The sequence below is a fragment of the Neoarius graeffei genome, chromosome 9 (assembly GCF_027579695.1).
Source record: "Neoarius graeffei isolate fNeoGra1 chromosome 9, fNeoGra1.pri, whole genome shotgun sequence".
NCBI lineage: Eukaryota > Metazoa > Chordata > Actinopteri > Siluriformes > Ariidae > Neoarius > Neoarius graeffei.
This window is the reverse complement of record NC_083577.1, coordinates 53,982,741-53,998,502: the sequence shown is the minus strand read 5'-3', so window position 1 is coordinate 53,998,502 and position 15,762 is coordinate 53,982,741. Positions and strand designations below refer to the sequence as shown.

The window sequence follows — 15,762 nt, the reverse complement described above, 5'->3', positions numbered from 1 at the left end:
GCGAAAGGCGGGGTACACCCTGGACAAGTCGCCAGGTCATCACAGGGCTGACACAGACAACCATTCACACTCACATTCACACCTACGGTCAATTTAGAGTCACCAGTTAACCTAACCTGCATGTCTTTGGACTGTGGAGGAAACCGGAGCACCCGGAGGAAACCCACACGGACACAGAAAGGCCCTCGCCAGCCACGGGGCTCGAACCCAGGACCTTCTTGCTGTGAGGCAACAGCGCTAACCACTACACCACCGTGCCGCCTTCATTAGGGGTGCTATCAAAAAATTATATATTCTAACATTGAAATAAATAAAATGAATTAAAATTCCAAAAAACGATAGTTACACTAATGTAGATCATTGCCGCCTCATGCATCATCAAAATTTGTCAAAATTTGCCGTGACTGAAAAAAGGTTGAGAAACACTGGGTTAGGCTAACGTGGCTCTAAATTGACTGTAGGTGTAAATGAGAGAGTGAATGGTTGGTCGTCTCTGTGCCAGCCCTGTGATAACCTGGCGACTTGTCCAGGGTGTACCCTGCCTCTCGCCCATAGTCAGCTGGGATAGGCTCCAGCTTGCCTGCGACCCTGTAGAACAGGATAAGCGGCTACAGATAATGGATGGATGGATATGTCTAACTCTAAAAAGATTTTGGGATATTTAATTCCTAATAGTGTTGAGGTATTGTACTTTTGTGTTTTTAAAAGATAACGTGATTAAAAAAAAAAGACTAGTTTCTATGTAAAATACTACTAATGACCTGTTTAAAAAATTCCAAATAACTGGTATAAAGCTGAGTTCCCAAGCCTCAATCAGTGCGTGAACAGAGTTGAAGAAATCTGTGCAATGGAGATGATGACATTTCGCCTGAGGTCCTGAGGAGCAATCTTTCTCAGAAAATGGGAGAAATGGACTGCCTATATCAAAGGGGTAGAGGACGCTACCTGAACATGGGATACAATGGACAATTAAGGATACTGGTCATGATATCACAACAATACAAGCTGAGGTGCCACCACATTGTTTTTCTTGGTCAGTCTGTTATTGTTCGCTTTTTCCATATTATGCTGAAAATACTAAATTTAAAAAAAAGTTATTTAAAAAAAGAAATAATACAAAACACAAAATGTACCCCAGACACAATTATGGGCACCCTTCACTAATATTTGGTTGGAGAACCTTTGGCAACAATGACAGCCTCGAAACTTTGCTTGTAGCCATTTAAAAGCTTCTTGCACTCATCTGCTTATAGTTTCTGCCACTCTTCTATCACTAAATGTTCAAACTCTGAAGTTGCAGGAGTCGTTTTGAAATGGCAGGTTTCAGCTCTTAGGTCTAGCACTCGCTGCTTACCAATTTAAACACTCCATCATTTCCTTTTCAACCAATCTTTTATGCTGTTGGATGTGTGCTTTGGGTCATTGTCCTGTTGAAAGACACAAGAACTTTGCCTCAAACCTAGTTTTCTGACACTGGGTAACAAATTTCACTCCACAATACCTTGATACTCTTCTGATTTCATCATTCCTTTGATATATTCAATACCTTTAGTACCCAGGCCAGCAAAATAGCCCTACACCATGATAGAAACTCTACCATGTTTTACTGCAGAGAGAGAGACCTTTTCCTTATGAGCTTTATTTCATCACCTATACACAAACTAATGCACTACATTCCCAAAGTGCTCTACTTTGGTTTCATCTGTTCATAGAACATTATCCCAGTAAGACTTCAGCTCATCTATGAAAGTTGTTCCCTCCACCAAACAGTCTTTCAATTGCGGTATCCTCCTTGGCCCATGGAGCCCCATTTGTTTTTATGTGTAATGTATGATATGAGCTGAAACCACCACCCCAGGTTCCTCAAGGTCAACCTGAAGCTCTTTAGATGTCTTGAGTGGTGTTTTTTCCACAATCTGTACCAATTTTAGTAGACTTTTCTCATTGAGTTTCTTCTTCGCACCACATCCTGAAAGTATCTCAGCAGTTTTATAACTAATGTTATCAAAAAGTTTCACAAACTGTTGAAAGAGGAATTTCAAGAACTTTGGTAAAAGCCTTATTAGCTTTTGGAATTGTGTGTTTTGATAATGGCATTTCGGGCGGCACGGTGGTGTAGCGGTTAGCGCTGTCGCCTCACAGCAAGAAGGTCCAGGTTCGAGCCCCGTGGCCGATGAGGGCCTTGCTGTGCGGAGTTTGCATGTTCACCCCGTGTCAGTGTGGGTTTCCCCCAGGACATGCAGGTTAGGTTGACTGGTGACTCTAAATTGACCGTAGGTGTGAATGTGAATGGTTGCCTGTGTCTATGTGTCAGCCCTGTGATGACCTGGCGACTTGTCCAGGGTGTACCCCGCCTTTCGCCCGTAGTCAGCTGGGATAGGCTCCAGCTTGCCTGCGACCCTGTAGAACAGGATAAAGCAGCTAGAGATAATGAGATGAGATAACGGCATTTCTGATGCTCTCAGACAGCTTTTTTTGGTCAACAATTTTAAAAAATGGAAGCAATCAGCCCCTTTTTATGCAGTAAAAACATCATTCATTGATTAATGCAGGTCAGGTGGACGATGACCATGGACAATGCCAGTCACCCTCTGCACACGGTCATCAGCAACCAGAGGAGCCTGTTCAGTGACAGAATGCTCCTTCCCAAGTGCAGGACGAACAGACTCAAAAACTCCTTTGTTCCTCATGCCATCAGATTGTACAACTTCTCTCTGGGGGGTTAACAGGAGGACAGAGGATGGGAAGGAGCAGTAGCCTAGCCTAACAATAAGCAATACTGGACAATATGCAATATAATATGCAATATAAAGTGCAATATCTCTCCTGCCGCCGCCCCCCCTTCTCTCCCCCTTTTTTCTTTTCTTTCCCTTCTTCCCCCTCCTCTCTTCCCCAGATCTTATTCTTTTTATATTTGCATATGTAAATACTTAATTTATTTTAATTTATCTAGAAGTTTTCCTCTATTTCTTTTCTCTGTTTATCTGTAATGATGCTGCTGGAATCTTAATTTCTCTGAGGGAACCCTCCCAAAGGGATCAATAAACTTTTATCTAATCTAATCTAATGTGAACAGCGAAAATTAAACATAGGTGATTTTTTTTGAGGAACTAATTTAAATTCATAAAAAGGGTGGTAATAATTGTGTGCAGCATATAGTTCATGTCTGTGCTTTTTATGTCACTATATGAATTTTTGTTGCTGTTTAATAACTGCACATTTTATTAAAATATTATTAAATAACTGTTCCTTTGCATTAATTTCTGAATATATTCTAAATTCTGTACTTACCAGTTCAGGGGTGCCAATAATTCTGACCAGGACTGTATGCCATTTTAGTGTTTCTCTGTATGACACACTGAATTATGAAAATACTCTGCTGAAAAGTCCAGTCTGGTCTGACCAACTACCAAAACACAGTCTGAACTGATCAAACCATCACATCATTGCCAGCTGGTAAGCTATTTTTCCATCTTCATCATTAATGAAATCGATCAGTAAGTATTTGAGATTCTCTTTTAAAATAACTTGTCTGTGATGTTGCATTTGTAGCAGAAATTTAGAATTTAAAGTTTATTTTCTACCTTCCTACTAGCTTAACAAGCTCAGCTTGTGCTCTGGTAGCTGTCAGACCAAGCTGGATTTTCAGCAAGGTACACAGGCCAAGTGCTTCTCTCTGCACTCTGCCTGATCCAGACCAAAAAAAAAAAAACACACAAAAAAACCCCACCCATGAATACAGCACAACCTGCCAGTCAATAACACAGTGGTTAGACAGTGACATGCCTCCTTATGTAGCTTCTGTGGACACTGAAAAGTAAGACTTTAGTAGGTGGTCACTTTTATTAAAACAATTGGATCTTATATCTTTCAGAAATTAATATAATTTACAGGTGCACCACAGACAGCTTGGAACGTTTCATTGACAAATTCCTGGACAGTTAAAAGTTGCCAGATAGTATACAAATTCCTAGTGTTTTGTACATTTTATATTTTTCAGAGGAACAAACTGGCTAACTTTGATCATCTTTCACAAAAAGCATGGCGTCTAGGAGGTTCTCTGTGTATTGGGTATGTACAGGACTGAAACCATGCTTCTTCATTAAGTTACTGTATTCGACAGCGCTCCTCTGCCTTCCTTCAGTCATGCTGAGTGCCTGCAGCAGAGCTCGACTCGGCCTGGTCCTTTCCTCATCCAGCAGAATCTCAGACAGCAGCAAACCGCAGCCTGCATCACAGTAACACACAAATGGTTCATTCTACAAAACGAATGACCAGTACGACAACTTTGGAATATGGCAAACCTTTTCCAAGAAGTTATCAGCTTCTGTTTTAAAAAAAAAAACCAGCTGGACCCAATGAACCAGCTGTGAAAACAGTCCAAATTATTGATTTAAGGTCAGTCAGTTTAAAGAACAGTAATACAGTGGCGATCCTAGAGTGATTTACTCCCCGGGCGAAACCCCCTGCTGGCGCCCCCCCCCCCCCCCCCCCCCCCCGGCCTTCTTGTTTTTTTTTTCGGGTTTTTTTTTTGGGGACCTTTTTTTGGGGGGGGACCGTTTTTTTTTTTTTTTGGGGACCGTTTTTTTTTTTTGGCGCCCGCGCCGCCCCCCGCGTTGGGCTCTGTATTAGCCAACAGAATGTTAACAGCTTTTAGAGATGGGATTTATGGCTCTTTGATGGGATCCGCATCTTTGTGATCCGTTCTTTGAAAAGAGCCGTTCAAAAGACTGGCTCATTTGGCTCTTTTTAAATATTTATTCAGTTTTAAGAAGACAGCGTCTAAAGAAGCCAGATCCCTCTGCTTAGACAGTGACATCAATATTTCTGGACATACCTTTTATATAAAGCAACCTAGGCTTACATTATTGTAACCCCTAAACGCTCATAAATGACCATTAAAAAACAATGAGGGCTTCAATGAATGTCCATGCAGAACAAACAAAATGATGAAAGAATAAATTAAATGAACGTCTGTGCAAAGTAGTTTTCCCACAATATTATCATTAATATCACACAACATTATAAACTATATACAAAACAATTTGAACTATTAGGCAAACAGATAAAACTTTAATAAATAAAAGGCAAATGCTGTTTAGCCTACTTCTTGTCCTTGGGCAAAAAAGAACGACAGAAAGAACGGCTCCCCCAGCTCAAGACTCGGTTCTCATCGTTCATGCCTAGGAGCCGTTCAAAAGAATCGGTTCGTTCGCGAACGTCACAACACTAACAGCTTTACATGGTTGTTTAAGCATTTCTCGTCGTGTGCTGTACGTCGCGGACACGGCCCATTATAAATTTGCTGTTACCAGAATGGCAATGATCAAGTCGTAATGTATTACTTAAGACTCTGTGTAATGTCATAGTAGTGCAGTACTATGGTAGTAAAGTCTTTTTGATGACTAGTACAACATTCTGCTGGCGGGATTGTGCATATTATGGGGCTACGACAAGTTAGGTACACACACACACACACTGATGACGTCACCTGCGCAACTTTGGTATTGGACTTCCCCATCCAAAATGTTCACCCCCCGTCTTGTTTTTTTTTTTCGGGGGTTTTTTTGGGGGGAACTTTTTTTTTTGGGACCAGTTTTTTTTTTCCGCGCCCGCGCCGCCCCCTCCGCGATGCCGCCCCGGGCGGCTGCCCGGTCGGCCCGCCCCCAGGACTGCTCCTGCAGTAATATGTTATACACTTTGAATAATCACCGTTTCACAAAGTATACAGGCCCCTTCAGGTATTGCATGTTTTATTGTGCTATAGTGTTATTTTAGGCTAGGTTAACATGGGGCGGTCTTTGGCTGGAGTGCCCTTGAGCAAGGCACCTAACCCCCAACTGTTCCCCGAGTGCTGTAGCAAAGCTGCCGACTACTCTGGGTGTGCGTGCGCATGTGTGTGTTCACTGCTTCAGATGGATTAAATGCAGAGAGGAATTTCACTGTGCTGAAGTAAACGTGTGATAAATAAAACTGTTGTTAAATGGACTAAATTTACTTTTTTCCCCCCATCCATCTACACACAATAACTCAATGACAAAGAGAAAACAAGTTTAGGATTTTCTGCAATATTTATTAAAAATAAAACAAAATCTTATCTAAAGTTTTCAATCCCTTTGTTCAGGACTTTAAAACTACCTTCAGCAACAATTACACCTTCAAGTCTTCTTGGGTAATTCTCTACAATCTCTGTACACACAGATTTGGGCAGTTTCTCCCACTCTTCCTGGCAGATCTTGTCAACTTCAATTAGGTTTTACATTCCAGTCAGGTTCTAGAGACATCAAGATAATCAAAGCAAACAGGATGCACGAGTGCTCTATTTGGACGGCCTTAAGCAAGGGTGTGAATACTTATCTAAAGGAGAGATTTTAGTTTGATTAACAAAAACAAAAGTTCTCAAAACATGGTTTTGCTCTGTAAGGAGTTCTTTTGTGCCGATTAATGGCAAAGTGTGAATTTAATCCATTCTAAATTAACTCAACACATTAAAATGTGCAAAAACAGAGGGAGTCTGAATACTTTCCGAACCAACTCGATGTAAATACTTTGTGGATGATGATAATGCTAATAATACAGCATTTTAGACATAATGGTCAGATCTACAGAGACATGTTCTTACCTGGAGTGCACGCCTTGGAAATTTTACTCAACAGCTCATGTACTTTCTCATCAGACCAATCATGGAGAATTCGTGCAAGGATATAGAGGTCTGCTTTGGGTATGTCATCTTTGAAGAAATCTCCTACAAAAAGAAAGGGACAATGAAAGTATCTTCATAGAAGTAACCTGATACAACTTTCATACAACTTCAAATAACTTAGCCAACACAATTTTCAGACAATTACATGCAAAGGTTTGCATCCCACATGGTTTCGGGATAAAAAAAAAAAAAAGAAAATGGACCGCTAACAATTTAAATACAATTAAAAGAATTCCAAGAAGTTAAACATGAAGTGAAATTTAAGAAATAAGAAACAAGAACAGTCCAAAACATAGGCAAAGAGCTGAATCAGATGTCCGGAAGAATATGGGGAAACATTGCTCAGTTGTACAGAGAACATTAAAGAAACTGGAAGCAGGTATAAAGCCAAGGGGTGGAAAATGGTTATTAGAGAATATTTGTATCATACAGAAAGGGAAATGCAAATCTTTGAAGTAAGATTTAGATTTTTTTCACTATTATCTTAAGACAGGCCTACACTATTGGGCCATTTCTGCTACAAACTGTTGTTAAATCTGTCGACTATAACACACAATGTCTTATTGGTGTAAAATATTTAGGGTATGCACACGTGCACTGACCTGCAACAAATGACACTCTGCTATCTTGTTCTTTAGATTGGAAGCAACTTCTCATTTCAATAACTTCTGGCAAGTCAAAAACGATTACAGAAAGTTCAGGATGGGCTTTGGTGAACTCGTATGCCATGGCACCAGTACAGCCTGTGAAAATAAAATACAGAAATACAATGACAACCCGGACCAAATCCTTAGTGTGGCTAACATCTAAATAGCAGGAATGCAGCAGCACATCTTTTTTAATTTAATTTCAACTGTAAAATATATATTCATTCAACAGTTACCTCCAACATCGCAAGCTGTTCTGAAGCGGGACAGATCAAATGCTATGGCCACATCTCTTCCAGTCATTTTAGCAATGCTGTGCATGGCATTCATAAAGCGCATTTTCACTTCCTTTTTGAAACAGTCATCCTTTAACAAAAAAGGAAACTCAAAAAATGCATATTTTGTATTTATTTTATTGTACTGTAGCCTATACTGTATTATCAACCTTAATACATAGCTGCCAACATTCCGAAATTGTAAATAGTAATACAAGGTTGGGCACTGAGTGTTGGTGGGGGGTCGGGGGGGCAAAGCCCCCCCTGCCGCCAAAGCTTTCTAGCAAAACTACCCTGAAAAATCACACTAAAACAAAATTAGTTTTGCAGTCTTTGAAACATTGTCCGTACTTTCCTTGTGAAGGGAGGTTTTCACATGTGTTACGATATCAGAACACCCGCCATGACTGATAGAAATGTCTCGCCGACATGGAGCACAAAATGCGTAGTGATCGCCCTTACCTGACTTAGAAATGAAGGGAAACTCCTCTCGGTACGAGTCCTTGAAGCGCTGGCCCTTCCCCTTAGCCATGCTTTCTTTAGAGATTAGTACTACGCTACATCTTCATAACAAAAGCTTGAAACGCCATGCTTTGTTCAGAAACTTCGTGAACAAAGGCCAGACGATAGCGTGCCATGGATGATCTAATAGCATCATTGATTGGCTGAGAGAACAAGCAATAGCCAGTGAAATTTAGCGTAGTATCTGCCGCTTGGAACGAAGCAGTGTTTTATCAAATACGAATCCCACCGGTGATAGACTTTGAAAATGACCCATGAAAATTGGCAAAATCGTATTTTATTGTAGTAAATTCGTATTTTCGTAATCAAAATGACAAATCGTAATAAATACGATTTATTCGTAGTAGTTGGCAGCTATGTTAATATCATCATCTACCTGAAACACATTTTCAGACTTCGTCCCAAGAGCCTTCTCGTGCTGATTTGTGCCCTCCCTGACAGCACTCTCTAGGTGGGTGAAGAGCGGCCAGATCATATCGTTACAGTGCAGGATGTATGCATGCAGAGACAGGGGGCTGTCTGATACCAGGAAATGTCTGGCCTGCTCTGTGTTCCTATACACTGTACACAGTATAAATCAGGACAAACAGCATTCACTGCTGCAACATGACAATACAGCTTCTTTACGTAACTTCACAGGTGACTGACTGACGATCAGCTGCAAAGCTTATGCATTATTAACCTATTTTTCCAAGACTCACCAGACTTATCGTCACATCTGAGCTTCTGTAGGAGCCCTAAGGATACAGCAGCATCCAGTAACCTTTCAGTGCCCAGCAAAGAGGCATTGATTCGACTGGCTACTTCCTCCACTGTAAGGCCAGAGTCACTCAGAACATCAAACACACCTAGTTTGGATGCTGTGAACAAAGTCTGGCAGAGAGCACATCAAGAATTACAATCTATGTAACATCTGTTCGATCCATATTCTTTATGAAATAAAAAGGAAAACAAAACAGACTGTTTTGCAGAAAGAAGTAGATTTCAGTATTATCATTTTCCATTCTTAAAGTAAAATAAGAAAATGTGAAAAAGTAAAATAAAAAGGCACCCTTAAAAAAAAAACAAAAATCTCACTTCTCTACACATTCATAGGTCACTAGCAGGGTTAGACACAAGCATTTTAACAAGGAAGATATAGGGAAATAGCTCAAAGGCATCAGAAAACTGGCATCATTGGAGCCAAAGTTAAAATGGTTGATGGTGGACTGACATACACTGCTATATTTGCCAATCTGGCTCAAATCGGTATTGAGAAAATGTTCAGCCATATTGAAATCAATTTAAAGACACTCATGGATGGATCTTAGTTGTGGAAGCACTTATTAATGGAGTTAAAGTAGTACTTTGCAACCTATATGCGCCAAATGGAGAAACTGCATCCTTTTTTCATGAGGTCAATAAAATCTTGGGAGATACAGATGGTCAGATTATCTTGGGGGGGGGGGGGGGGGGGGGGGACGGACGGACGAGATTTCAATCAAATATTAGATGATCAATTGGATCGCAGTAAAATCAGAACAGGCATATTCCCCAGAGACGGAGCAGCTATAGATACTTTACGGGAGGAACTAGGTTTGGTAGATATTTGGAGACTCTCTTTGGTTGCTGGCTCGCTTGTTGACCTGGTAGTAGACTGCAATATAGGAGTTATAGCAATAAGACCATGTACTGGTCGAATTACATATGAATTTACGTTCTACTAAAGGTAATGTTGGGAGGTGGGGACTAAATACAAGTTTATTGCAGGATGAACAGTTTGCTACAAAATTTGGTGAGGATATCAGGGTATTTTTAGATATTAATAGAGGAACAACAGAAAGATTGGCTGCTGTTTGGGATGTACTCAAGGCATTCATCAGGGGAAATGTATAGCTTATGGTTCATGGAAGAAAAAGGACAATACTCTACTGAGCCCAAGTACAGCCTGGAGCCCAAGTCAAAGCTTGCTTCCTGCCTTGAGCCCAAGTCATCCCCAGAGTTCAAGTCCAGTCCAAAGTCCAAGTCAAGTCCAGAGCTCGAGCACACTTCCAGCTAGAACTGTGTCCAAGCCAGTTCCAGAACTCCAGCCTGAGTCATCTCCTGAGCTTGAGCCAGAGTCCAGCCCAGAGCTCGAGTCCAGCCCTGAGCTCGAGCACACTACCAGCTCTGAGTCCAGCCCTGAGCTTGAGCACACTACCAGCCCTGAGTCCGAGCCCAATCCAGAGCTCAAGCCTGAGTCATCTCCTGAGCTGGAGCCAGACTCCAGCCCAAAGCTCAAGTCATCTCCAGAGCTTGAATCCAGCCTGGAGCTCAAGTCCACTGTAAGTCCTGGATCCGAGCAAAGTCCAGGGTCCAAGTCAGGTCCTGAGTCTAAGTGTGCTTCCTGCATAGAGCTCAAGTCATTTCCAGAGCCTGTGTCCAATCCAGAGTTCGGAGTCATCTCCACACCTCGAGCCCAAGTCCAGTACAGAGCTCGAGCCCAGTCCAGAACCAGAATCATCTCCAGAGCCCGAAACCAGTGCAAGTCAGGAGTCCAAGTTTTGTCCTGAGCCTGAACCCGAGCCCCCACCAGAGCCAAGTAGGATGGATTTTTGCTCCCAGAGGGAGCTCTTTCGGTTGGGTGGGTGGGTGTGTGTGGTGTTGTTTCTGTCAGTCCTGCGCACTGTGGCACGTGCACCTGAAGGCATGCCCCGGGCTGCGTGCACATCAAGCAGACTCCAGCATGCGCACCATTAACGACACGCACCTGAATTTAATTAAGGAGCTATATGTGCACCTATTTAAGTATTGTGCTGATGCACAATCAGTGCTAAGTATTACACTATGTCAGTACACATTACCGAGCCCTACTACCCGTGTTTCCGATTTCCTGTGCCTGTTCCTTGTTCTTGTTTTCGCTCTGCCTCTGATATCCCATTTGCACCTCACCTGACTCTGCATGTTTTACATTTTGGATTTAGCCTGCCAATTTGGACTATTTGCCTGCGTGTCTGTTTTCACCGACGTATATAGATCACTGTAAATAAACATACTTCTGCATTTACATCCGCCTACCTCGTACCCGACACAAACATGCAAACCTCAAATGAATTTTATTTATACATTTAGCCACTTGTTAATCACAAACATCAATATGCTACAAACCTTTGAAGCTTTAAATCCATCTAGTAGTTCTACGATGCTGTGAGGGAAGTCCTCAGTGTTGCTCTTGGTACCCTCAGGTCCCACCACATTGTGCACCAAGTCAGAGTGGTTGAAGCTGCTGATGTCCGGTTGCACAGTTTTTTCATCCAGGCAGCTGACAGAAGTGCACGGCCCATCACATACTGCCACGTCCTTGCACTTTATCTTATGAGCGGGGCTTTCAAGCGAGCTGTTGTAAATCTTTCCCAGTTGTCTGCAAAAGTGATTTAGTGGGAATCCCACCACATTAAGAAAATCTCCTTGCACATATTCCACAAACATGCCACCCAAAGCCTGGATCCCATAACCACCAGCCTTGTCCCTGTCAAAGATGCAGCACAGGAACACAGAACTGTTTTTACAAAAGGCCTTTTTACAATTTAACTAAACACATGATTGTGGTTCAGCATTATGTCTTAGCAGATAAATATTAAAGCAGTCACCTATAAAATGACAAAAGTATGTGGCTTTTACTTACAAAGAGTGGCAGTAAATTAGCTAATTACATGACATTTAAAAAGCTGACATCAGAAATCATTAAAGCATGGTTACAATATATTGTAACCAAATTATTCAAACAAAATATTACACATTTTATCTTATTTAAGAAATGAAAGTCAACATAAGGATTGAACTGTCCTAAAGGACACAGGTTCAAAGTTCAACGTTTGGTGTCTTGTTACCAAACTAAATCTATATTGTATCAAATCAATAGCAAGTATGGCAGCTGAAAAATAAAAATTACATGGGCTCTCCACTGTTAATGTATTCCCAAAGTATCTCCTCAGACAGCTCTGCAAACTTCACCTTTGTCTCCTCATAAAAGTCCACCACTTCGTGCTCGGTTTCATTTCCTGAAATTGAAAACACCACAGCTGACCCCTTGTGAAATATCAATCAGGTAAATATTCAGATTACACAACATACCCTCTCGTTCATGACAGAGGACTATGACCACTCCTGTAAATACACTGTGCTCTTTTCCACTCAATCTGTAAATTTACAGATGGAATAAAAAACAAACAACTAAAAACCGTTGCTCAAGACTGTAATAGAACTGTATAAAATGCTATAAAACAGATACATGTATAATACCTTATATTAGACAGATATTACACAAGTACGAGACATTTTTACATCTAGCATGATTGTGTTAAGGCAAAAGCACCTAGACAGCATGCAGTAGGCATCCTTCTTATCCACAGGTTTCTCCAGAATTAAACCATCCACTGTCTGGAAACAGAAAAACATGCAATTACTAGGATCTTAACCAATGATTCATCAAATTTTATTGAACAAAACAAACCCTTACTTACCACCACAGTGTCTGCCCCAATCACTATATCTGGTTTTTTCAGGTGGTTCTACACCCAGGACATGTGAAGGTTGACACACACACACACACACACACACACATTAACACCTGACAACATTAACCTGACACAACAAAATGGGGTCTAATTTTGGGAGCAGAAATAACAGACTCACAAGTGGCATCCTCCGAGCCACTTCCAGGGCCTTTTGCTTTGCCGTCTCGACTGCGTATTCAGAGGGCATTTTAAACAAGGCTTTGTCCAAAGTCTCTTTAAACCAAGAGGGCACCACTTCAAACCGTAAACCCTGCATACAGACAGAGTAAATAATGCTTCTTGATCATTGCTATATTGTTTACTGTGATACTGTTTTAAACTTACTGCGTTGATCAAAATCTCTTGTCGTCGTGGAGATGCACTGGCCAAAACAACAAGTTTTCCATGCAGCTTGGATATGACTGGGTTCAACACCATTTTGTCTTCAGAGGTCTAACATGAGAACCAGGACATTCAATGAGAGATCTGAGCACTTTATAGTCACACAGTTCCTGTTATTTTTTTTTTGGGGGGGGGGGGGGGGGGGGGGGGGGGGCGGCACACCACCTCCACCCCCAAGTACTCTGGCTCATGAAGCCTAAACCTACAAACCGTCAGGAAGAGATCTAAAATTAGCAATTTTGTCAAAGATGGTGGAATATATGCAGCATGTTGATTAGTAGTCGGTCATATTTAATGGTAAAGTCCATAAATCAGGGCGGCACGGTGGTGTAGTGGTTAGCGCTGTCGCCTCACAGCAAGAAGGTCCGGGTTCGAGCCCCGTGGCCGGCGAGGACCTTTCTGTGCAGAGTTTGCATGTTCTCCCCGTGTCCGCGTGGGTTTCCTCTGGGTGCTCCGGTTTCCCCCACAGTCCAAAGACATGCAGGTTAGGTTAACTGGTGACTCTAAATTGACCGTAGGTGTGAATGAGAGTGTGAATGGTTGTCTGTGTCTATGTGTCAGCCCTGTGATGACCTGGTGACTTGTCCAGGGTGTACCCCGCTTTTCGCCCATAGTCAGCTGGGATAGGCTCCAGCTTGCCTGTGACCCTGTAGAACAGGATAAAGCGGCTAGAGATAATGAGATGAGATGCTGATTAGTAGTCGGTCATATTTAATGGTAAAGTCCATAAATCAGGGCGGCACGGTGGTGTAGTGGTTACCGCTGTCACCTCACAGCAAGGTGGTCCGGGTTCAAGGGCCTTTCTGTGCGAAGTTTGTACGTTGTCCACGTGGGTTTCCTCCGGGTGCTCCGGTTTCCCCCACAGTCCAAAGACATGCAGGTTAGGTTAACTGGTGACTCTAAATTGACCGTAGGTGTGAATGTGAGTGTGAATGGTTGTCTGCATCTATGCATCAGCCCTGTGATGGATGACCTGGCGACTTGTCCAGGGTGTACCCCGCCTTTCGCCCGTAGTCAGCTGGGATACGGTAGGCTCCAGCTTGCCTGCGACCCTGTAGAACAGGATGAATGAGAGGAGTCCATAAATCCTCTACCTTTTTTAAACATGCAAGTGTCTGCGATCGATGGTCCAGGAGAGCAGGTTCATGTCTTGAACCCACCAAGTCTATATACTGAGATCAGATCATATTGTTGATTAACTTAATCCATATAGCCATGGCCTAATGGGTAGAGACGCAGGTTTGGGACTAAAAGGTTGCTAGTTCGATTCCCTGAGCCAGCAGGAATGGGTGAAGCAAGGCACCTAAGCCCCAGTTGCTCCCCAGGCTGCTCTGGGTATGCTGTACGTTCTTCTGAATAAGAACAGCGTCTACTAAATACCAGTAATGTAAAAGGCAATCCAGCTAAAATATAGCACTTTAATAGAGGTGCTGTATATCTGCCAACGACTACGCGCCGACTCTACCACACAATTCAAAACCTTGCAGAGATTTTAAACCTACAACTGGTTAAGGGCTCACATGCTCCTCTTTAACACAGCATCGTAAACAAGAAGCAGTCGTTCATGTTTTCGTTATTTACCTGCACCACTTTCTTCTTGCAGTTTTTTGTTTGTCTTTTTGTTTTGCGTCCACCACGAAATTCCCTCGCAATGACGTGAACGAGACGAGCCTCTCCTTCTTCTGCTGCTCCTTCTTTGGCGTTGGCAAACTACCTTGAGTACATTAGCGCCACCAATTGAACTGGAGAGTCTCTTCCAGAAACTTGATATCGCCATATGTCTTGACTGATGTACAGTGCACTCCACAATTATTGGCACCCCTTGTAAAGATTAGTTTAACAAAAAAAAAAAACAGGCTAGAATAAAGCCACCTTTTGAAGTAACTTCATCTCACAATAAAAAAAAAAAAAAACAACCTTTAAAGGTAGACTGTCTTTCAGATTTGTCAAGTTTAGGTCATAAAAATAATTTTCCCAGACACCCAGTTGTGTTTGTTTAGTGGACCGAAAGCTACTGAACGTGAATCACAGACTTCCAAAGTGGGGAGCGCAGTGGTGTAGTGGTTAGCGCGGTTGCTGCACAGCAAGAAGGTTCTGGGTTCGAGCCCTGTGGCCGGCGAGGGCCTTTCTGTGTGGAGTTTGCATGTTCTCCCCGTGTCCGCGTGGGTTTCCTCTGGGTGCTCCGGTTTCCCCCACAGTCCAAAGACATGCAGGTTAGGTTAACTGGTGACTCTAAATTGACTGTAGGTGTGAACGTGAATGGTTGTCTGTGTCTATGTGTCAGCCCTGTGATAACCTGGCGACTTGTCCAGGGTGTACCCATGGGTGCAGATAGAGGGTGGGACGGGTGGGATTCGTCCCACCCAGATTTAAATTTCACCTCGTTCGGTCCCCCCCACTTATAGGGAGGAAAAAACATCTATGCTGTCTTTCTTTGCATAAGGCAAACCTCACGGAAAAATCAAAAGACTAATTACCATTCGGTTTATTGAGGTGCACAGCAGTGCATACATAGTTGCAACAACTCACATACCGTAAAATACCAAATAATAGCCGAGTTCCAATTAACCGCCGAGTTCCCTTTAACGGCCGGGTATACGCGTGTGTTGTGACAAATAAAGGCCGGTTCCGAATACTCGCCGGGGTCTAAAAAAAAAAAAGCGTCCGAACGTTCTATCTAGAATCTTGAGGCCCAGCAC

The 15,762-nt window shown here is 42.4% G+C and overlaps 1 protein-coding gene across 3 annotated transcripts; it reads right to left on the bottom strand.

The window, feature by feature from the left end:
* Positions 1-3,818: 3,818 nt before the first annotated feature.
* On the bottom strand, positions 3,819-14,757 carry asmtl (acetylserotonin O-methyltransferase-like). 3 transcript variants are annotated; one of them, XR_009655370.1, is made up of 15 exons: positions 14,645-14,729; positions 13,007-13,114; positions 12,801-12,932; positions 12,629-12,676; positions 12,481-12,545; positions 12,240-12,304; positions 12,058-12,166; positions 11,274-11,634; positions 8,849-9,020; positions 8,524-8,708; positions 7,587-7,716; positions 7,306-7,446; positions 6,623-6,745; positions 6,139-6,274; positions 4,144-4,228 (listed from the first exon to the last, which is right to left on the bottom strand). XR_009655370.1 is itself a non-coding variant. In XM_060929792.1 (14 exons), the coding sequence occupies exons 2-14, from the start codon at positions 13,097-13,099 to the stop codon at positions 4,014-4,016; spliced, it is 1,839 nt and encodes a 612-aa protein (XP_060785775.1). In that variant the 5' UTR covers positions 13,100-13,114; positions 14,645-14,757; the 3' UTR covers positions 3,819-4,013. The 3 variants fall into 3 exon arrangements, 2 of the variants coding, with proteins under 2 accessions (XP_060785775.1, XP_060785774.1); XM_060929792.1 differs by lacking the exon at positions 6,139-6,274 and having other exon boundaries at positions 3,819-4,228; positions 14,645-14,757; XM_060929791.1 differs by lacking the exon at positions 6,139-6,274 and having other exon boundaries at positions 3,819-4,228; positions 11,274-11,526.
* Positions 14,758-15,762: the final 1,005 nt, after the last annotated feature.

What these genes read in the sequence shown, in the direction of transcription:
- asmtl (XM_060929792.1), bottom strand. Translation starts at nt 13,099, where the DNA reads ATGGTGTTGAACCCAGTCATATCCAAGCTGCATGGAAAACTTGTTGTT. An exon ending in CCTCTGTCATGAACGAGAGG is followed by an intron (nt 12,167 to 12,239) that starts GTATGTTGTGTA and finishes TTTCAATTTCAG; the next exon opens with GAAATGAAACCGAGCACGAA. An exon ending in ATTAACAGTGGAGAGCCCAT is followed by an intron (nt 11,635 to 12,057) that starts GTAATTTTTATT and finishes CATCTTTGACAG; the next exon opens with GGACAAGGCTGGTGGTTATG.